The sequence below is a fragment of the Electrophorus electricus genome, chromosome 3 (genome assembly GCF_013358815.1).
Source record: "Electrophorus electricus isolate fEleEle1 chromosome 3, fEleEle1.pri, whole genome shotgun sequence".
NCBI classification, from domain to species: Eukaryota; Metazoa; Chordata; class Actinopteri; order Gymnotiformes; family Gymnotidae; genus Electrophorus; species Electrophorus electricus.
In genome coordinates this window covers 16,289,834-16,313,203 of record NC_049537.1, presented here as the reverse complement: position 1 = coordinate 16,313,203, position 23,370 = coordinate 16,289,834, and the positions used below count along the sequence as shown (strand labels likewise).

Sequence of the window (23,370 nt, the reverse complement as noted above, 5' to 3'; positions counted from 1 at the left end):
AATATCATATCACCAATGTTTGGACATTAAGAGTTTTTTAGTTAGACCCATGTATGATCTACATGTATCATCCATGTATGAAAGATTTTTTCTTTCTTGCTTTAAACATTCCTAGTTATTTTATGAGGTCTAATATAGTGTAAGATAATAAGTATTGTAAGAGAAAAAACTTTGCTCTTGGATTTCTTGATTTCTTCATAATCAACATTGATGGAAATTGATCTTAAGTGGCACTCATAAATTGTAATACCTTGAACATTTAAGCAACAGAAAATCGTGCAAAACGGGCTCACATTCAGAGCCTTTGTGGCATTATGACAGCACTTCTCTGGCTCAATTGCAGGGGAGCACAGCACCGCATGGATTTTCTCTGCTGTGCAACCTTGGAGTATAAAGTAAAAAAAGAAAAAAGAAAAAAGAAAGTAGATAGTGAGGTGAATCAGGACGTGCTGTGTATTGCAAGTGTCCCAACCACCTCGCGCGCCTCTAATAGGTTTAATTTCTTAAAATGCTGTTTTTATCCCCTTTACTTATTTTTATATATATCGATGTATAGCCTATGACTGTAGAAAACTAAATTAATGACGAAATGAATGCTTATTTATGTTTATTCACTGAGACGCAAAATAGTATAGTCAAATAAATGTAAGAAGCATCAATGTAAGTCCTAGCAACGGGGAACTTTAATCCCCCACCCCCCACCCCGACACTCCAAACCCACCCATTTTAATACACATCATTCGGGTTACGCTAAAGGGCGTAACTCATCCTTAATTCCACTGCTGATGTACTCGACGTAGCTAACATATAGGCTAATGCCTGCACATCCGGATATATCTCAAAGGAATAAGATGGTGGTCTTTGCAACGCTTCTTGACCACAGACGCCAAATGTTACGATGTTAGTTCGCACTTGGCCAGTTCTTCCCTTGAGATATCTTTCGCGAAGGTCTCCCTCGCAACACGCAGCATCCCTTATGATGCTATCTGTCGGTCATCAACACCTAAAGGTAGGCGTAAAGTACTCTTACCAGTAACCCAATCTGGACACCGATAAAGCCTTTCTGTGCAGCATGTTACTGTGGCTGTTTTCAGCTTTTATGGCATTGTCTTGGAACTGAAACGTGCAACAAAAATACAAATATTATGTTGAATTATAGTCTACAACAAGGTCGTGTTGACTTCAGTAGCCGATATGGATATGGTAACGTCGGGTTTCTCTAACAAACAGGTAACAGTGTCCTTAATGTACACGATTTAAAGATCAGTCTGCCTTTACTTAGCTTGCGACTTCTTTTGTCATATGTTATTTTTAAGTTATCGCTGACAGTCCTCTCCACATCGATACCTAATCACAGTGAGGGCATCTGCGGCAGCAGTAGCCTACTGAATGTATATTCTGGAATTTTGAGAATTGTAAGGTGGAAAATATATTGTTTCCCAAATATGAAACGAACACAGACATAGCCCCGTTTCTGTCCCGTTATGTCAAAACCAGAGGGCACGGGGCGCATAGACGATTAAGATTAATAGACTATTAAGATCAAGGGCTAAAACGTTTTTCTAGCCGAACCCTTCGGTGGCGGGTAAAGGATGAACACTGAACCTTGAATAACGCCCCCTGAACATAATGGTTAGAGGAATGGCTTTGTTCCCAGGGTTCCAAAATGTTCGTTTTCATATTACAAATAACGTTTAACGCTGACTGCTGACTAATTGCTTTCGAATATATATATATATATATATATATATATATATATATATATATATATATATATATATATATATATATATATATATATATATAATTTTTTTATTATTATTTTCCCCCCTTCTTTAAAATATATATGATATATGTTGCATACCAAATATATTTCCTGTGTGATACTACATAACTGATGGCTAAAAACTAATTATTATTATTATTATTATTATTATTATTATTATTATTATTCTTTTCAGACACAGTGATGGGGCCGATTTTTGATTCGACATGAGCACCCAAACTGGATGTCGATGGAGTCTCTGAATGCCGTCGAACTCCGCGTACTGGGGGATGGGGGCAGAAAACATTCACACCAGGCCTCGTCAGGACCACGGACAGCAGCAGGTATCGAGAATGCGTCTTTTCAGAACGAGGAGCAGGAGGCACGGGTCCGAATTACCTCCGAAATGGTTAGTCAAATGTCCAAATCCCATGATAGAGAACAGATCAATCCCCAGCCTTTCCATCGGGAAGTACCATCACCTCGCACTGATGAAGAACCGGAAACCGAATATAATGACCACTCGGTGGACTATGGGTTTATTTTTGCCTTGGTGTTTCTTGTAAGCGGAATAGTCTTGGTAGTTATAGCTTACACTATCCCAAGAGAGGCTAAAGTTAACCCGGACCAAGTGACAGCTCGCCAGATGGAAAAATTAGAGATGTACTATGCACAACTCGGTTCTCACCTAGATAAATGTATCATTGCGGGACTTGGTTTGCTTACCCTTGGTGGTATGCTCTTATCCATTTTACTAATGGTGTCTATATGCAAAGGAGAGCTTTATCGTCGGAGGACTTTTGCAATGTCAAGAAGGCCTATGAAATCGTATGGCTCTATAAATATGAGGCTGAGACAGTTAGCGGAAGGAGACGGGAGGGATACTCTCGTGGAATGTGAAACAAGCACCAACTCCGACGTACCGATCGCCGAGGGGATACAGCTCGGAACACGCACCCAGTAGCACAGCCTTACGATGTAACTAAAGATATTTCGGGTAGTTCACTCAGAACACGGTAAAAAATACGGTAAAGAGAAAACAAAGGAAAATCAACAAGGAAGTCTACGTAAAATTGTGAACGTATCCTATGCCGGGAAGCACACTATGTTGTAGTATATTAATTAATATGCTGCAAAACTAAACGTCATTAGCATCTTTATACAACTTGAGAAAATGTGAAATAACTAACACACACACACACAATATATATATATATATATATATATATATATATATATATATATCCATATATATCCATATATATCCATATATATATATATATATATATATATATATATATATATATATATATATATATATATATATATATATATATATAGCTAGCCAATGAAAAAGCTATTGTTGTTCAAGGATATCCTACAACCTGCCTTAAAATGAAAACGTTATAGTCCATGTATATTGGGAATACATTGCTTTTTTGTAAGATGTGAAGTTTAGTTAGCTTCATGGAAGCCTTCTTTAATGTGTATAATAATGTATATAAGTTATAACACAGCTTTTTATAGATAAAATGAAATACTGGTGCAGTCAAGAGAAAGTCTCATAGAAGTAACCTGAAAACATGTTATTATATTGTACACTGCTTCCATTATCAAAGTCACAGTGATGTTACACTAAAAACACAACAGCCACTTCAGAAATGTATAAGACATTTATAGTGTTATTATACTCATAAAAAGATACTAATAATAGAGAACCATAACCATTTTTTATTCTTTAAAAATGTACACTCAAAAGCAAGACCCTAATATATTCTTTATATAATATTGTCACTACAAATTTTGAAACAGTTATTTTATTCAGCACATGCCATTTTTCAGAGAAAGGCACTACCCGGCAAACAATACCTGCACTTTATCTTTCCTTTCTGCCTCATTGTTGTGGCGACACTTACTCTTTTCCTGGTCCCTAATTTTTGAGTCCCAGCAGGATCCTTCAGTCCAAGCAGAAACTGTGTAAATGCTGTTATTATAAGTGTGATATATGAGGCATGTGTGTTTAGGAAGGACAGCTGTTATTATAAAGTGTGATATATGAGGTATGTGTGTTTATGAAGGACAGCAAACAAAGACCCTAGGAAGTATTTTGGTCATCTTAAGAAAATGATCACAGTCACAAGTTCTGTAAGCAAGAGATATGAGTCACACAATACACGAAAACTAGCAGGCAAGCGTGTATGTTGTGTGGTGTCTATGATAGAGCAGGGGTAGGAATTGTTTTGAAACTTGGGCTTAGTTTTCAAACATGTTTGAGGTTTATGAAGCACATTGATGTCTGAGAATGTCAACCATCTGAGCAACACCTCAGCACATTTTTATCAAATGAAGTATTTCTGGTAGGCCTACTAAGTATGTTGCTGAGGCTTTACAGATTTTTAAACATGTGTTGACTGAATATCACAAGTTGAAATCTTTAGATACTATAAAGTTTTAGATTTCAGAATGCAGCCCACTATAGCAGAAAGCAAAAGTGTTTTTGTAGAACATAATCAAAATTCCTCTTAATTTAGCATAGTAAAAAAAACATTTTAAATGATTCTAGCAAAATTTCATTAAAGCATTGAATAAATAGGACAAAACTATATTTCTTGTTTTAGGCTGAAGTCCAGACTAAAATGTTTGAATCTTTGAATAAAATCTCTCAATCAGTGTGTTCTTCACTAAGCTTGGGCACTTTTCAGGGAATGTGTCAGACAAGCATCAGTATGATCATTCGATAACGTGACACTGAAATTGCTTCTCATTTCCAGCAAGAGAAGCAAGACTAGTGCATTTGTACAGGTGTCTTGTGAAATACTGAGAGATATAGTAATGCTCTATGTTCCCATTTACTATGAGCACATTGTAATATGAAAAGAATGTATGGTTATTTGAAAAAAATCTAAAACATATTTAAAGCTTTAACAGAAAAAAAAAATCACCTCCACGTGCTCATATTTATATGGTATGCTGATAATTTTAGGTTTTATTTGCTATAACAGTACTAGAAATATAAATATTGTGTGTACAGATCATTAATGTCAAACTTTATACACAGTAGAGTAACATTTATAAAACTGATAACATACAAGTCTATTATTTTAAAAAAAAGTAACATTTGTCTGTTTTAACCTATGCTGCTTGAAACATCAGTGGGGAGTCTAGTGAACTGATGTATGTGTATTAACTAGATTTATTTTGCCCCTTTAAAAACTATTATTTTATTGTTCCACTAAGCTCTAATAAATGGGTATGTATCTGTTATTTATGAACTAGGAAATGGCTTTAATTTGTGAATTGTGAAAATAGAAGAGGGAAAGCAACTGAATTTTCCTATTACTCTGATTTGTTTACTGAATATTGTATTGTAAGGAGATAGAAACTGATTTTTGTTAACGATGGACCAATCCTGACTACTCCAAGCATCTTTCACTTAATATATATGGATACCATTCAGTCACTGTAGATACTCAGTGCTGTAGAAAGACTAGGGTGGCATTGGATAAACACAGGTTTATTACTTAAGCAGGGGTTCCCTACACTTGATATTAGAGATCAGGTACCTTGTAGTGTGTAGTTCCTACCAACTATATCGCTTCCCACAGTCTTAATAAACATCTAAATGCTAGAACTATGGAGACTGTTTAAGGCTAGAACTGTATCTTCAGGAGTAGGGCAGGAGGGAGAATTTCTGATATAGAGGATAATTTCTCCCAAAAAATGAAAAAAATGTCATCTTTCAACTGATGAATGTAAAATACTAATTGTCAGTTAGCATTAGATCAGGTTACAGATCCCAAATTATCTCCATATTCTCAGTGTTTCATTTATTATCATTGTTATTGCTTTTAAATGTAAGTATTCCTTTAAATGTGTGGTTCTTGAAGTCTTCAATATTAGTAGAGTGTAATAAATTTAAGATAGGGTATGCAGACTAAGGAGTAAAAAAAAATAATTCCACTTAATTTAGGATGTATTAATCTAGGCATGGAGATAGAAAAAGAACATCATTATTTAGATTAAAAACATGTAATAAATGTGCAGGACATACAAAGCAGTTCAACTATCCTCAACATTCTTATAAAGCATAATTTCATGCTGATAACCTTTGCTAAGATACACAAACATTTTCAAAGAATCTGGGGAAGCTGAATTATGAAAACAATAAAATTGCATAGCAAAATTACATCTCTCCAGTACTGCAGACTTGGTGTATCGAAAACTGTTATTTCATTTGTTCATGTTTCTCTTTTGCTTATTTCCAACAAAGCACAGGCAGAGTCACCAAAAAATGACACAAAAGAATGTTCAATTTGCATGCATAATTTGTATATTGTTGTCATTTTGGGTTCTGTAACCTGAATTGTTTGATGAAAATGTAACAGCTTGATTTTTAATTCTTTCAATGAAATAAACCCTTTGTTGCTGTTGTTTTTAAGTGAAGTGAATCATTCCTTTGTGTATTCTTGTATCATTTTGTGTATCAGAAGACAACTGCATAGAGTTGCAAAAAATATTAACATTGGTCTTGTGTGACAACTGGCTCTCAGAAGAAATACAGTAAATCACAATCTTTGTGTAAACAATATGGGATACAGGTATATCATTATATTTATGAAAATTGCCCTCAGACAGAATGTAATAACTGTAATGGTTGCAACCCGAACATACCCATAAAGTACTGGCCTGAGTGCTGTAGGCTCATAATTGTAATTCATTTTAGAATATGCCCATGTGACCTTAAGATGTGGTCTCATTCGAAAACATTCTTTATTTATTAGCCGCTCAATCAAGACACAGCTTTCTGCACAAGCAATGTGAAGACCTTTTTTTTTTTTTTAAAAAAAGATTGTGATATGTGTTGGCTATTGAACGTTGTTGTCTTTACAGAGTTGCTCTTCAGATGACATGGGAGTCTGTGGTGCAAAAATCAGTGCACAGGCCAACCAAAGTCACCTTCAGCCTGATGCCCCTCAGGGAAGGAATGGTGACGTTCCAGATGGCATAGCCTTGTGTATATGTGAGGAGACATTTAAGTAGAACCAGGGAGCACCTTAGAATATTACCCACAACACCTACCAGGCTCACCTAGAGTGAGCTAAGGGAAAACTCAAAGCCTTGTTCAGAATTATTACCATTGGCTATGATTTTTTCCCCCTTCAGTTTACTCTGGCAAAGTCCTAAGGATATAGCACAAGGATATAGCAACTGCTCAACTGATCTCAGTCTTCACCACCCTCATACTAAATCATATGCACAAATGGAAAAGAATAACATCCTTGTGAAAATAAATTTACAATGTTTGCACATAGGTACCTCTGGCCAAACAATGGTAATCTACATTTCTGCTTCTGCTTGCAGCAAATCTGCCTTTTTGCAGCTTTTTATCCTTATAGTACTTAATCACTGTGCTCTCTATCATAGCACATTAGAACTGAAATATGCACAATGCTTGGAATCTAATAAGAAAATGTCTGAGAAATGTCTTGATTAACTTTACTGATTAATAGGCTCTCATCTATTCCTTTCAGTGTTTCCATGTAGTTTTTCAAGAGCCTGATGCAGACAGCTGCCATGGCAATGGTTATCATTTCACTTATATTAATGGATTTAAGGCATATCCTCATTCTCCACCCACCAAACAAACACATCACTCAGTGAAATCTAGAGATTAATTCTGCCATTGCAGCAATCCCCAGCCTTTGCCATGTGGTAATAAAGTTATATAGGCCTATATATAAACAATGTATGGAATCAGAATCACATGCATTAGGAAGAATTCTTGCTTTTTTTTTTTTTGTTACTCCTGAGAATCTCTAGTGTTGTCTGTAAGAGGGTTTTGTTGAGTTTAATCAGAAGCATATACAAGATAAATCATCTGGCTAACTAAATTTTGATCACTTGGATGATACACACATTAAATTTCTTCTTCCTGTCAGAAAAGCTTAAGTTTGGATTCATACCTGGAAGTATGATTTCAATTTCACTTAAATTGCGGAAAAAATATTGTCACACACAATAATCCACATCTATGCAGTTACACTGTAAAGTTTAATAAACCTGCATTTAAAATTTGCTACCATTTCTAATTGATATTTCAAAGTTTTCGTTATTTTGGCTTTCGTAACATATATGGTTAACAGATCTAATGTTTCTTTTCATTTGACAAACCTTCTCAAGATGGTATGATCCTAAACAGGGGAAGAAGTGTTTATTGCATAATAATTTGAGGAAAAATAATTGTTCAGAAAAATTAATATGATTAAAAAATTAACATCGCCTACATCTTGATCCTTTAACTACTACTGTATTATTTGTCAGTGCCTATAGCAGACACTCTTAAATGTCTTTACTTCCCCTGTCTAGAAGAGTTCAAAAGACATTCTGGGCATTGTGACTCACTGTAGCTATTACTGACATTGATTCCCACTACATCTCCTGCTGCTCTCTCCATAAATAACAGCCCAATGTTTAACAGAACAGAGCGTCAGTTTGGGATAGATTACAGTTAGGCAAAAAATGTGATATACTGTGTATAGTGTCTTGAGAGCGGAGTTTCTTTTGGACAGAGAAAATCTGAGGTGAGGCGACATAAATCCCATACAACAGAATCAGTTACTGTTTTATTTAACAGAACAGTTTACTGTACTTGGCAAGAAATGAGGAAAAGAAATAGCTGAATCATACCAGTGAATCCAAAATTACAGCATGACTCAGCGATGAAACCTCTGCAAAGATTAATCAGAATTATTGATTATCTTTCAAGACAACTGCATTAGACAGAAAAACAAGCAAACAAAAACAACACTTTTACTGCAAACTTCTACAGCAGTATTATTTCACCTACCTAAATTAAATGGAATAAAAAAATAGACCAGTTCACTGCAAGAAAGAGAGCCTTGAAATGGGATACATCAAGGGAATATGAAATGCTCCAGTGGAACAGGAAGTGCGTTATAATCTTCTACATAAACATATCATCATATCCTTGTGGGGGCAGGTGATCAGGATCTGGTCTAAAATACAATACAAATACAAAGGAAAGATCATGATGAAGGGACATACACAGTAAGACAAAAGAGGTAGCATCTCGATCTAAAGAAGTATTTATAGTGAAATACCAACATCACACAAAAAACCTAATTACACAAGGCTTAGTAATGATGTAAGGATTGTGCTAGCTAATTAACATTCAACAGAATGAATAGAATATGCACATATAATTTGATATGGCAACCACCATTTTTTATTACTAATCTACTGCATAAACTGCCAAATTTACCCAGGTCTGTGTCTCCCAACTGGTCCAAAAGGGTCAAAGCGGGCACCTGGTGGCACAGAACCAGGAGGGAGGACTCCAGGTATGCCAGCTGAGGGGTCAAAGCCAGAACGAGGGAACCCTGACCGTAAAGGATCCACAATCATGCCCCCTGGTCTCCTACTGCAAGGAGAATTCAAGTACAATTAAGTTGCTTAATGAGCAATGTAAAAAATGCATCAAAGATATGATTGAAAAATTGAGAAATACTGATTTCGGAACTCTTCCTAAACCCTGGGTATTGAGCTGTGGAGAATAAATATGATATTTTCTTTCCATTATGTGAGGTCTGAAAACACTGCACATTTTATTTAAATACATACATCTAAACAGTAAAACCAGTTTTTTTCCAGAGCTGTGTGTATACATATGCGTGTGTGTAAAAGCCTATCATGCTTCAATATGCACATTCCGGCCATGCGTAAATCATATGTAAATCATTGTTCACACATGGAAACCAATATTAGTCAGCTACACAGCTTGCTGACATATAAGACTGTATCTCCTAAGTGTTGCCTCTCGCCATCACATCAACATTTACTTGTATGCTGTTGCTGTCTTTCTGTTTTCAACTGGTATCAAGCCTTTAAACCTTTTCAGTAGTTCATCTTCACATTCTTCTATAACTGGGTAGAGTGTCTTTTCTAAAGACTATAGTCCAACGTGGTCGACTGTCTGGGAATTATATGCAGCTTTAGTCTATCCTTCAACTGTTTTTAGTCAGCAATAAACAGGATATTAACCCTCTTAAAGCATAATGACTTTAGGGGGGGGAAGAGAAAAGTTGGGTTGAATGCTTACCCAAAGGGATCAAGATCTGCCCCTCCTGCAGCAAATGGCTCTAGTGGGTCCGGCCTGAAAGACAGAAGTGCATTTCTTTACAGAGTCCATTGTGATAGTTATATTTGGTCAAAACCGTGGCCAAATTGGTCCTGAAGGATTCTGATCTTCCAAATTTGTTGGGTCTGCAAGTGACAGAAATTTGTCCAGCTCTGAGATGAGAACCCAGTCTACTCTTTCTACCCCCAGCCCCATTTTTATTAATTAGAAATTATGAATGAATCAACGTCATAATTATATGAACATCACACAATCATACCATGTGAAGACGATCTATATAATTAGATTAGGTTTTTTTTTTTAATTATGTGGTTGGGTAAGTAAAAAATAAAAATGACAACTCTATTCCATTTAGAACATCACTAAGACCATACGAAGTCCATTTTATATAATATAGATCATACTTTTTTTGTATGTTTTTCTATAAGAAAAAACTCAGCTATAGTATTTAGACTTCAGTAACTTTCAAATCAGCTCATAAAAGTTAAAATAAATTTTGTAGTGACAACACATAAGTTCTGAGTCACTGCAACATGCACTCTCATTCATGTGATTCAGAAAAAAGGACAAGCCCATTTGCAGCTTTCTCCTCATTAAAATGCTGAACTCTTCTCAGCAACTGGGAGTCACGTATGTTTTTGACTACACTCCTAGGCAGGGTTATGCTAACAGTAAAGTCAATAAATTGCTGACATCTTAAAGAACCTGATAGGGTCACAACCGGCATGGGAAGGAAAAGTGGAAAACAAGTGACAGAGTAGGAGACAATCTGATGAGGCCTCATGCCACACTCTTGCTGATCTTACTTCATCACCTCCCTCCAGGTTTTTCCAGCCCTTTTCATCCAATATTTGCTAACATGTTGGCTAAAATGTAAGAAATGCTGCCTGAGGCAGTACTCAGAAGCAGAAATGTACCAAGTCCATTCCAAAATGAATGACTGCATACAATGTTTCCTTCTGAGGTTTCATCAATCTATTGATTCCTGGCTTTAATCAGATCCTCTTCAATATGAAAATGTACTTGGGGAACATGCACTTATGGAATGAGGGTGTAGTCCTGTGGACGGAAGCCAGAAAAAACAACTGCTAAATTAGTGTCCTTCTGCTGCTGCGAGTCACCCTGTAAAGCATGAAATATTCATTCAAAAGCCATAGCTGTCGGGTCAGATTTGGCAGAAGTTGTACAAACCACATCAGACTTCTTTACATATTAACATCACATGTACAGGCTGAAAAAGGTCAGGCTCGATGGCCTGGTTAATGTGGGTGTGTCTCACAGCGCTGATCTGTACAGTGCTGAAAGTTAACCGATGGAAGGAGAATGATTCCGTGAAGATATCAAAATGGCAAACTGAGGAAAATGAAGAGAGCCAGCAAGATAAAAGGGAGCATGACAGAACTTGAACTAAGACCAGAATAAACACTGGCTTGGCTTTTCAGAGGTGGTGACAACACTGTGACCTGAAGCAGTTTGTGACTGATGCTGAGTTGGCTTCATTTTTTTTTTTTGCTGAACAGGTAAGATGATTTGCTAGCTAACTATCCACAAATACACAATCAGATTATTATTCATGTGTAAATTAATGATACATTTACATAATGCAATGAACAATTGTAATTCTGAAGTTGTTTTAGCTGTATAGTTAACGTTATCTGAAAAATTTGCTAATATAAGATGATTACTTTGCTAATCTTTTTTTTTTTTTGCTTCAGATTTCGTCCTTTGACTGACAAAACAGACAAAAAGGCTAGTTCAAACCATAGCAAATACAAATTGTTTTGGCAAAGCTTTTTACAGAACAGTACCTTCTCCTAGATAAACTGCTTATGATACAGATGATAGCAACCTGGATAAACAGATATACTCTAAGATTAACCAGCCACTCTTGTAGCTAACATTTAACCTAGTTATACGCTGAATTTTATTTTTATACATATCTGCATTTGAAAGGTCTCAAATGCAAATCCAACATTATACAAATAAAGATGATTATTACAGTAGATAATTCACTTACATCCTCAGAAGACATTTCCATCAGCATGCTCTGCATTCGCCACCCTTAGATAAATCCACTCTAGGCAATGGAACGCAGAACATCCCACCATACAAAATTACACATTTCCACAAGGGAGGTCACCAATTTCCAAAATGTACATATTGCAGCTTTAACTTTTTTTTTTTTAAACACTGCCACCTAAAGCTTATTTCATCCTAACTCTTGAATTTAATATACATCACCTGTCTTCCCTGCTTTCCGCATTTCCCTTGCTATCTTTGTTCCAGGAAAATGCGACTGACTTGACTTGGCAGGGAAACGGGCTCTGCTGTGTAGTAAATATAGAATAAGATGGAGAATCTAAGCAATGTTGACAGAGAAACAACGCACAAAACCAGTCATGGCTGGGACAGGCAACAATGATCACTACACAACTAGGCCACAGCAGCATCGGGTTTGCTTCTCATTGCATGTACTCACAGCATTCCCAAGAAACATCTCTAATAAAATTTTACTCAAGTACACCTTGTGTAAAAACAGTGCCAGAAACTTCACTGTACCTGGTAAATGTATCATTACTGGCTAGACTCATCTTAGATCAGAACTGAAAAGTTAAGCCTCATCTCTACCGCAGTACTCTTCACTCTTTTATATAGCTGTTGGAGTATTTAATCCTAAACATTATATATATATATATATATATATATATATATATATATATATATATGTAGTTTTCAGACATAATTACATTTTTAAAAGCTTGAGGAAAAATGTTACTTATGAACGAAACTCACAGGGAACAGTCAACATTATGCAAATGAGATTACCATACATAACCATGTCTTGGGTAGCGAAGTATCTATACACCAGAAAACATCCGCTGAAATCTCTTTATTTGTTGATATATTAGAGCCTCAAATGTGTGTTCATCACACAGTATAGGCTATTATAGGCTATTTATGATTCAAGTGTTAACTGATAGCATGAGAGCACTATAGCGCTTTTTGTTCCATTTTAAATATCTGGTCAGTTGTAACGATAGGTACACTCCATGAAACCCCAGCTCACTGTAACATTAGAATGACCAAGGTCAAAAGCTTTTACCAATAATGATACTGAAAGCTCGTCAACTCGTCAAGCTGCTATTTAAATAAAACTGAAACGCACTGAACTGATAGAACTGTGGTTTCTACACAAGTCAAAGTCAATGGAGCGATCCTTATTGCAAGAATACTGTACATTCCTCTTTATTCTCATCTTGTAAATTCCCTGCTCTGGCTTTTAGTCAGGTGTGACGATGAAAATTTAAACTGTAAATAAACTATAGAAAGCATGGTCTAAATATACTATGGGAGGGACAGACGGACGGACGTTCACTTCATGGATTTATTCTGTGCATTATATTAGAACATTTATTACTATTTGTTATCAAGCAGGACCTTCTCTTGCTACCAGAACGGTCTGAATTCTCTGTAGCATATATAGTGCTACAAACTCTCTTTATAGATTTTAGTCCCTGCTATAATCACATAGAACGTGCAGATATTTTCTTTACACATTCATGCTCAGAACCTCCCCTATTCTACTAGAGATGCACAGATTGATCAGCTGGTAACCAGAATTGGCTGGTTTTAAGCACAAATGGCCATAACTGGTGACCAGCCAATTTCGTTCAACTGATTCCATGTCGGTTACATTTACACTTGTGCACTACAACAGGATGACGGCGGCACAAAGACAGCCACATGAACAGCAGAGTAACAGCATTAGGCCTATATGTTGACAACAACATAAAACTGCCTTGATTTTTGTTTGCATTACCTATTGCACTTGTTTTCATGTGGAGAAGTAGAAATATTACTCTTTATTTTATTTGTGAAAAGAAAAAAAAAAAGAAAAAAAAAATATATATATATATATTTCTTTTTTTTTTTCTAGTGCACATTTTATGTTGAGATATAAGAAAAGTTAAAAGAAAAAGTTGAACAAAACTTTTGCTGTTTGCTGTCATTTATAATTCTTAGAAAGAAAGATAACAGGAATCAGCCAAAATCAGAATCGGCCAGTTATATGTTAAAAAATTCGCAATCGATGCAGCTCTACGTTCTACCTTATCCTAAAGCTGCCAAATAGATTAAAATATAAGGACAATGCAGGACACTCAAATCACTAGCTTGATATAAAGTACACTTTGTGATTATGGCACAGGTTAAAGATAAATTTCAAAAGGGTATAGACCGTAGAATGCACATGCTCGGTCAGAACAAATGGCCTACAGAGAACTAAGAAAACATTCCCAACACTATTCCATCCCCAGAGGCAGCCTGCAACATTGACAGAGGCAGGTAGGGAGGATCCACAAATTCATATTGTGTATGCCAAACTTCAACCCTGCCGTCTGCATTTCCCAGCAAAAGTTAAATTACATTACATCAGGAAATGTTTCAGTAATAGTGTTGGTGACACTGCCCACTGTAGCTTCATCCAAATGTTTGTAGCATGAATTAATCCCTTATGAGTGACACCATTCTGCACAGCACCGTTGTGTGACGCTGTTAATTGAGTGTTTATGGACTTTTGGTAGCTTAAATGTGCCTATCAAATAAAAATCAGTCGTTTATTTATATAGTGCCTTTTACAACATGTGATGTTCGAAAGCAGCTTTACAAATGTACAGATGCATACTAAACAAGCCAGTGGTGACAGTGGCAAGGAAAAACTCCCTGGGCGGAACCTCATCAGTCTTCTTTCACTAGCAAGGTGGTTTTGCCCACTTTATGTTTTTTGTTTTTTATATCAGTCTGTATAAACTCAGAGGAGCAGCTGTGAGTGGAAGCCCCACATCTGACAACAGCAATCACCCATGGTCAAATTCACCCAAGATGGCAGGTTTAGTCTAATGTAATATTTGTTAAAATAACTGATATTTTTGAATATGTCTGCATGCTTTATATTATGAAGTGCAGCCATATGTTTCAGCAGTAGGAAAAATAGGTTATTGACGTCATTGATCAGGCATACCTAGGAAAATGGCCACTAAGTGTATTTTGTAGATTATAAATATAAGGAAAGGACCCTCATAAGAGGAAAAACTTTAGAGAATTATTAAGAATTTATTATGATTTAAATTTGATAAAAGTTATTGTTGTGTGAAGTCAGGTTTAGCAGTGTAAACTCACTTTTTTCCACTTGTTTCTATGAGCATCAAGCAAAAATAATTAACTCCACTGTAAATGATGTTCACAGATCTTGCTAACTTTAGTCAGACTCTCCATTTAAATCTCCCTCCTTATAGCATACACTGCTGTGTTGCCCAGACACATGCTATATAATTGACAGGCACAGACAGTTTGCAAAAGGGGGAAACATATTACAAGGTTGATTGAAACACTCACTACTTTTAGACATAGTTTGGGAACTCAAACGAGAACCTAGTCAATTCAGTTAATGAAGTGAAATTCAGTCCCTCCATATCCTCACCAGTTTGGGGGATGTGCAGTGAGAGGAGCTCGGTGGGGCAGGCGGAGCGGATCCTGGTCAGGGTTGGATTGTACATCTGCATATGGAGCTCTCGCCTTCTTCTCTGTCCTCTCACTGCCTTCTCTCTTCATTGCAGGGAGTAGTGATGACTTCAGCTTCTTGGCCAAGTCTTCTGTGTTCTTAAACACGCTAAGGAAAAGACAGAGATTACTAACTTGTTATAGACTCCTGAGATGGAATATCTGTTATCACTGGGATAGTGGGACCAAAAATTACAGTATTTCTAACTTCCAGCTTAAAGAGGTTCTAGTGATCTTCCCACTGGCTTTGAAAAGCAACTGATTTATTATGTAACACAGAAGTAGATATTCAAAAATATGATTTATCATGACTGAAATTGTTACATGAGTCAATGCAGCCAAACAAAAGCTCATAATTAATCAGAAACATTGATCAAGTTTTGGATTAACATAAATTATAAATGATGACATCAATCTATTCAAGAAGACATCTCTACATTATTAGAAATCAAAAATATTATTTTTTGCTACTTGTCAATTCTTCAGCTTTTTAAGTTTTTTTTTTTTTTTTTTTTTTACAATTGGAAGTTCAATGAATGGCCATGTAATCACTTATTCTGTATCAATACTACTCACACGAAACACAGCAATATTGCAATTATACAATTAAAAACACAATGTTTATGGAATATGCATTTTCTGTTGTTTATGATTATGCTCATGCTGTGTAAGAAATTCCCTTTGAGGCACTAAAGATTGTAATTAATTAATTTATTTATTTATTTATTTATTCGAATGGGCAGGGACATTATATAATTGTGTTCAAAAGTACTGCAAACACCACAAAGATTAGCACATTAAACCAACCTTTCAAATGTCTGCAAATTGGCCTCATCTACATAGTCGCTAACATTCACAGTCAGGTCTGTTACTTTGTCTGTAGCTGGGTCCTGTCAGAAGAAGACAGAAACGTGGTCAAGAAAATAGTCCATTCTAACTATGGTTTCCATAATAACTAACTCACTATGCATACAGGGCTTTGAATGCTTAGCATTCTTTACCATTAAATTGAAGATCAGCGTAGAATCCACTGTAATGGCCTTGAGAAGAAGGCTGGACTTGTCTTCTGCTGATCTGTATCTTAGCGTGTAAAGTTCATTGTTCGCATTCCAGGCTGCTGGAAGTAATTCTGATGATTTCTCTCCATCTTGGGGCTGCAGCATTGAAAGTGATTTGAGTCACATTCTGCACAATACTGTGGTATAAACCCAACTATGTAAAAATCCTAAAAATGTCTTTCTGTAACTACTTTATACTGCAATGGACACAGTCAGTATTTCGTTGAGAGTAGCTCACAGTGAAGCAATAAATTACAATCAACCCTGGCCCAAGTTGCATTGTGCAGGGACTTTTATTCTTTGTTCTTATGTAAGCCACATTATTATGAAAACCTTGTGTACTGGACTGAAGACTGGAAACTTTGTGTACTGCAAAGTATACTGCAATTTTTGCTACCTAAACATCTTAAACTACAGCAATGCGCAGTTACTGCTTAAAATCTTCTACAAACAGATACACACATACATAAAAATAGGTAGTTCATAGTTCATAAACTGAGCAAAAGGCAGTATCAGTGATATTCAAACAAAAATAATCTATGATAAAGTGTTGTTTAATGTCTTTCTTTAAGTAATAAAGTTTGCTCACTCAACAATAACTAATTTGATGCTTGCGGGAGACACTGCTCTTCATTAATTCTTAGGTTTTATATAACAACCTCAAATTCAAAGAAAGCATTGTGGTGCAAACATGACAGATTCTGGGTAGACTGAAAATAACTGCTATGTGCCCTATGTGCCCATATATTTATTGTGACTAGGCACTGTTCACCTAAACAAAAGCCACACATATCTTGTATTTGTTTTACAGAACCCCTGGCTGATTACATGGATAAACGTTGTCTTTTTGTTTAAAACCCTTTAGAATGTAGCTATACGTTGTAATAAAATGTCATTTTAGAACAAAATTGTAGTAATACAATCTTTTGAATCTAGTCTTATAAAGAGTATTATTTTACATATGTTAAATTTGTAGACTATTAGAGAAATGATAGAATACTTTTCCTACTGATGATAGAAATGATAGAATACTTTTCCAACTTGCTGCTGTATCTGTAAGAACTATTCTGCTTCTCTCGCTGCTTAATGCATGTAAAATTCATGTAGCAACGAAGAGAAGTTGGCAATGTTATAAACACCTTAGCTGTAATCACCACATTTAACTCGATAAACAGCCAGAAGATATAGCCAATTTTACCCCCTGGGGCCAAGTAGTAATACCAAATAGAAAGAGTGCTGCGTCACTGGGGTGAAGTAAGTTAGCTAGCTAACTATCTTAACTAAAAACGTCGGGAAAGTTAGCTAGCTAGCTACTTAGCTAACAAATTAATTTCATATTTCACAGCAACATTAGCTAGCCACTAAAAACGTTTAGTCCCTAAAAATAAAACATTATAATAAAAACATTAAACATAGGCTTGGCATCTCAAGTTACAAAATATTTGTATATTAATTTGCAGATTACCAAAACAGTCAGGTTTGCTAGCTAGCTAACTGGGAAACTAAAAGCTAGCTAGTTAAGCAAGCTAGCTAGCCAGCTAGCTACACAGCCAACTTATTTTCTCACCTCATCTCCAGTTCCCAGACATTTAAAGCCATTCTTTACAATTTCCCAGTGCACGAAACACACTACAGCATCCCGAGGAGACGTTATAGAACTTGAGACGCAATTATATAACAGCTCCAATCCTGCCATGATCTTGCAAATTTACAAGAAACGAAACCAAAACAATTGATAATCGTGTTTGTATTCCATGCATCCCGGTAGAAAATTGAGCTCGGAATAGGGACAAATGACAAGCCGATAGTTCCGGGCGCACTGACGACACCATTTGAACTCAAGACTGGCAGCCCATAAAATTTTTTAAATCACGTTAAAATAATATACCTTATAAAATTTACTCAACTACCAACTTCTAGGTTGTCATTTTGTATTAACAGTATTCTACAATCTTGTTGTAGCCTGTAGATGGCAACATTGATTTAGCCTATTGGAACTGGAATTGCCATTCAGAGGTGGTGTTCTTGGAGTTTATATAGTTATGGTCCTGAATTACAACTATACTACTGAATTCATATTATAGTGTCATAAGATTTAGACATTGCATTTTTAAATGGTTGCCATGAGGCACTGCAATATACTGTATACCAATGTGCTCATGTGTCATTTTTGCCTATTCTTCCACACAAACACTCTTCAAATCCTGAAGGTTCTGTGGGCTCCTTATATGAACTCTGAGCTTTAGTTCCTTCCATAGATTTTCAATTGGATTCAGGTCAGGTGATTGGCTGGGCCATTCTAGCATCTTTATTTTCTTTCTCTAAAACCATTTGAGAGTTTCCTTGGCTGTGTGTTTGGGATCATTGTCTTGCTGAAATGTGCACCCTCATTTCATCTTCATCATCCTGATAGATGGCAGCAGATTTTTCTCAAGAATGTCTTGGTTCATTTGTCCATTCATCCTTCCTTCAATTATATGAAGCGTGCCAGTTCCGTATGCTGAAAAACAGCCCCACACCATGATGTTCCCATTTCCAAACTTCACTGTTGGTATGGTGTTTTCGGGGTGATATGCAGTGCCTTTTGACCTCTGAACATGGTGTATTATGACATCCAAAGAGTTCAATTTTGGTGTCATCTGACCAGACTATATTCTCCCAGTATTTCACAGGCTTCTCTAAATGTTATTGAGCAAACTTTAAACACGCTTCAACATGCTTTTTCTTCAGCAAGGGAGTCTTGCGTGGTGAGCGTGCATACAGGCCATGGAGGTTGAGTGCATTACTTTTTGTTTTCTTTGAAACAATTGTACCTGCTGATTCCAGGTCTTTCTGTAGCTCTCCAGAGGTGGTCCTTGGCTCTTGGACAACTCTTCTGATAATCCTTTTCACTCCTCTGAAATCTTGCGAGGAGCACCTGGTCATGGCCGGTTTATGGTGAAATGATATTCTTTCCACTTCCGGATTATGGCCCCATCATTTCTCTCTAGAACCTTCAGTAGTTTAGAAATTCTTCTGTAACCAATGTCATCAGTATGTTTTGCAACAATAAGGTTGCAAAGGTCTTGAGAGCACTCATTTGTTTTACCCGTCAGGAGATGTTTCTTGTGTGGCACCTTTGTAATGAGATACCTTTTTGTAGGCCATCAGTTGAACTAGCTGATATTAATTTGCACTAAGTGGCAGGATTGCTTTCTAATTACTGCTTTCTAATTACCGATTTCAGATGGTGTCATGACTTTTCATGGCTTTTTGCACCTCTCTTTCTTCATGTATTCAATACTTTTTCCCTGTGTCATTTCTCATTATTACACATATCTTAATTTATGGACATCTATGGTTTGATTTCTTTGTATGATGTGTGGATTGGATGGGTTGTTACTGACATCTGGTGAGAAATTCATGCCAATAGCACCTTTATAAATATATTTACTTAGAAAATTGGTGATGTGTTCAATACTTATTTTACCCACTCTGTGTGTGTGTGTGTGTGTGTGTGTGTGTGTGTATATATATATATATATATATATATATATATATATATATATATATATATATATATATATATATATATATATATATTCATGAAAGTTAAGGTATGCTTAGAACATTTATCCTATGGCAATACTGGACTGCATTATACTGCATTAAAGTCAAATGTAAAAATAAAATTTACAACATTTTTCTGGGGCTGTATAAAATCACATTTATTTATTTTTGACTATAGCTTTAAGAGGACCCCAACCATATAAACTGTAAAAAGATCCACTTATTGTTTACCTTTAACTTTTAGTTCATATGACACATGCTTATCTTGACTTGGTTATAAAAATACATGACATGAATAAATTGTAGCCTAAGGTAGCCTGGTAAGCAGGCCCTGATGACAGTGAGGCTGGAGCTCCTACAGCCAGTGAGGTCGAAGCCAGCTTGACCAGAAAGACTGGAGGAACCATATACAAAAGCACAGGACATGCAGGTATCTCAGGAGCCAGAAAACTGGGAAACAGAGACAGACAATCCAGAGCCTTGAAACATTAGTAGGAGAACAAAGAACCTCAGATGCAAAATACCTGGAGCAGGAGACACAAAGCATGCTGAGGCAGGAGGTGTAGAGGCCACTGGAGTAGTGTAAATGCAGGTCTTAGCTTATGTGGCTAAAGTCACCAGTTGGCTACAACCACCATGCTATTAGCAGTCTCCCTGTCTATGGAGCTTAGCACTGAAACCACTGGCACAAGACCTGGAACCAGAATGGTCCAGCGTCCAAACAATATGCAAATAGGTGATGTGGCCTCCTATAGACATTCATCCCCTCTTTTCTAAGACTTTACCACTCTCATCTCCTCTTTTATATGTCTTCATCAGTCTCTTCTACTCTATTATAAGTCTGCACCAATCTCTTTCCTCTGTTATAAGTCTTCATGACTCTCTTTGCTGCTATTATAAGTCTGCATCAATCTCTTCCCCTCTAAGTCTTCATGAATATCTTCTCCTCTGTTATAAATCTTTATCACTCTCTTCCTTCTGCTACTATTTTGTGGTTTGCATTGTACTCTCCTGTGTGTGGCTGTTGTTCCTGGCCATAGGTGAATCTGTTTCATACTAAGGGTGCTGTGTGCTCTGAATGAAGCACATTCTGAAGACTGGCTTTAAAAGACATAGGGAAAATAATAGACCTTGATGCTGTGCTACCACCAAACTAGACTTGCAGAAGCTTTGTTGCTGTGCTGTTGTGCCCTATGTGGCTTGTGTTATATACTTGTGTGTGTGTTAAAGATTGAATGTTATGTGTGTACTTTGTCTGAATTTGTCACCACTGTGAGGAGGGGGTAATGACATTTTATTTGTTACCCATTTTCTCTATCTTTTTTTGTCATGTAGAAAGTCAGCAAACTACTCTGTGTTGTATTTTCTTTTCTTTTTTTTTTGTTTATATTTAGGGAAGGTAGGTTTTGTTGTTGGGTTCAACTCCATCCATCTGCAGAGCTGGAGAGCCACCCACAGTTCTAGACAACCAGTCTCAGAGCAGTAGTTCTAGGTCAGCGTATAAGTGTAGACCTGAGCTCCTTAGCATCAAGGAGGGAAATAATAATATTTTAATATTTTGATTGATAATGTCAAATCAGATGAACAAATGAAGCCGGTAACTGTTAGCTAAGAAAAAGATATATAGCTATTATACTAATGTCATAGTTATTTTTGTACTATCACAATTTTGTTAAGAAAAAATGAGTCTAGTCAATTTTACATAGGTTGGTAACTAATCACTCGTGTTTCATATGAAGCAATTTGACTAGTTTTAAAAGTTAAGGCAGTGACTGACATTGATTGAACAAGCGCTGGCTCTACTGTCGCACCATATATCTAATTATATATATATATATATATATATATATATATATATATATATATATATGTGTGTGTGTGTGTGTGTGTGTGTGTGTGTGTGTGTGTGTGTAGCTTTTTTTCTTATTCTCACTCGCCATTTGTCCATTGTACCCTAGTTCAACATGTAACGGCCTCTCTCTCAGAAAAGTGATAACCCGGTGGGTGGGGAGGTTGAGTATCCCTGGGGGAGCTTGCCAGGCCCTCTGTGGAAGCAGTCTTGGAAGCAGAATTGGTGCACATGTGGCATCAGATTGGACATGCTGCTGCATCCACTAAGCTCACCTGCAGCAGCAAGATACTTTTACTGCTGTTGTTTTAAGGTCCCACATCCATTTGTAGGACAACTATACTTGCAACATGCATGGGTGTCTTGTTTAATGTTCACAGGCCAGAGCTAGTTCAGTGTTTGCTCCAAGTATTTATGGATTTTCCAGTAAACATGGTCATAACAGGTATCAGTGTTCAAAAATCAGGCAGACAATGTTATTGTAAGAGATTCTATATTCAAAATACAGATATAGGGTAAAAGGGTCACAAGTGAAAAATACTAGAAAAGTCACAAAACAAGGAATGAAAAAGCAAGGTGATAAGGAAATGTGAAAACAGAAACACACAAGCATCATTAGCCAAGTATCTTTAATTTCATTTAGTCAGTTATTACAGTTATAGTTGCAAGTATTATGGTTACAAGCCAAGGCTCCATTACATTATCGTTAGTCCTTAGTCTTGTAGCTCATTTTTCAATTATGCATACAGCTCCTCCTTTACCACGGAAAACCAAATTGGGATAATATGAGGACTTAGCCAGCAGACAGACCCCTAAATAACCTCCCCCGAAAAAAGCATTTTTACAGTGATCTGCACTTTACACACAGATAGGCACCATAGATAACTAACCTCCTTCTCATTTTTCTTGCTGAAATTAATCATTAAAGAACACAGCCTCCAGTTTCATCACAGGGCTTTGCCTGACTTTCTCAAACCAGCAAGAATGATAACACAGCCATCTGGTTTGACTTGCACTGCATTGAAAACACATTGCTCAGAAGTTAATTTCAGAAGCTCTGTCTACCATCCAGTCCATGCCTTGTTATAGGCAGAGTTAATTTACGGTGTTTACACCGGCCTTTGTGAAACCATGCCAGGCAGTGTGAGTTGCAGAAAAGGGATTCTTGGCTACAGCCATGGTGACCCATGGTGCATACTTTTAAGGGTGTTTTCCATGCCTTGGCACACCTGATGCGCTTGATAATTAGGTGTTGAGGTGGATCAGGTTTTTTGGGAGTAGAGAAAGCCATGCTAATGACAATTATGATGTTAAAGGCAAAGTGCACTTGATCACATGACTGTAAATGACATTACCACACTTTCAGTCCACTGAACACAAACTACCACCTTATCATGTGAATTATACCAAAGTCTGTATCAACTTACCTGCA

The 23,370-nt window shown here is 36.5% G+C and overlaps 2 protein-coding genes across 3 annotated transcripts; one reads left to right on the top strand and one right to left on the bottom strand.

The window, feature by feature from the left end:
* The first annotated feature begins 759 nt into the window (after nucleotides 1-759).
* tmem74b (transmembrane protein 74B) lies at nucleotides 760-2,955 on the top strand. The gene is made up of 2 exons (XM_027005019.2): nucleotides 760-1,009; nucleotides 1,962-2,955. Exon 2 carries the CDS (start codon nucleotides 2,010-2,012, stop codon nucleotides 2,727-2,729), a length of 720 nt encoding a protein of 239 aa, XP_026860820.2. The 5' UTR covers nucleotides 760-1,009; nucleotides 1,962-2,009; the 3' UTR covers nucleotides 2,730-2,955.
* A 5,406-nt stretch (nucleotides 2,956-8,361) lies between these two features.
* On the bottom strand, nucleotides 8,362-18,339 carry psmf1 (proteasome inhibitor subunit 1). 2 transcript variants are annotated; one of them, XR_003410301.2, is made up of 8 exons: nucleotides 18,108-18,339; nucleotides 16,484-16,636; nucleotides 16,290-16,372; nucleotides 15,403-15,591; nucleotides 9,885-9,938; nucleotides 9,048-9,206; nucleotides 8,613-8,781; nucleotides 8,362-8,493 (listed from the first exon to the last, which is right to left on the bottom strand). XR_003410301.2 is itself a non-coding variant. In XM_027005000.2 (7 exons), exons 1-7 carry the CDS (start codon nucleotides 18,234-18,236, stop codon nucleotides 8,730-8,732), a joined length of 819 nt encoding a protein of 272 aa, XP_026860801.1. In that variant the 5' UTR covers nucleotides 18,237-18,339; the 3' UTR covers nucleotides 8,362-8,729. The 2 variants fall into 2 exon arrangements, 1 of the variants encoding a protein (XP_026860801.1); XM_027005000.2 differs by having other exon boundaries at nucleotides 8,362-8,781.
* Nucleotides 18,340-23,370: the final 5,031 nt, after the last annotated feature.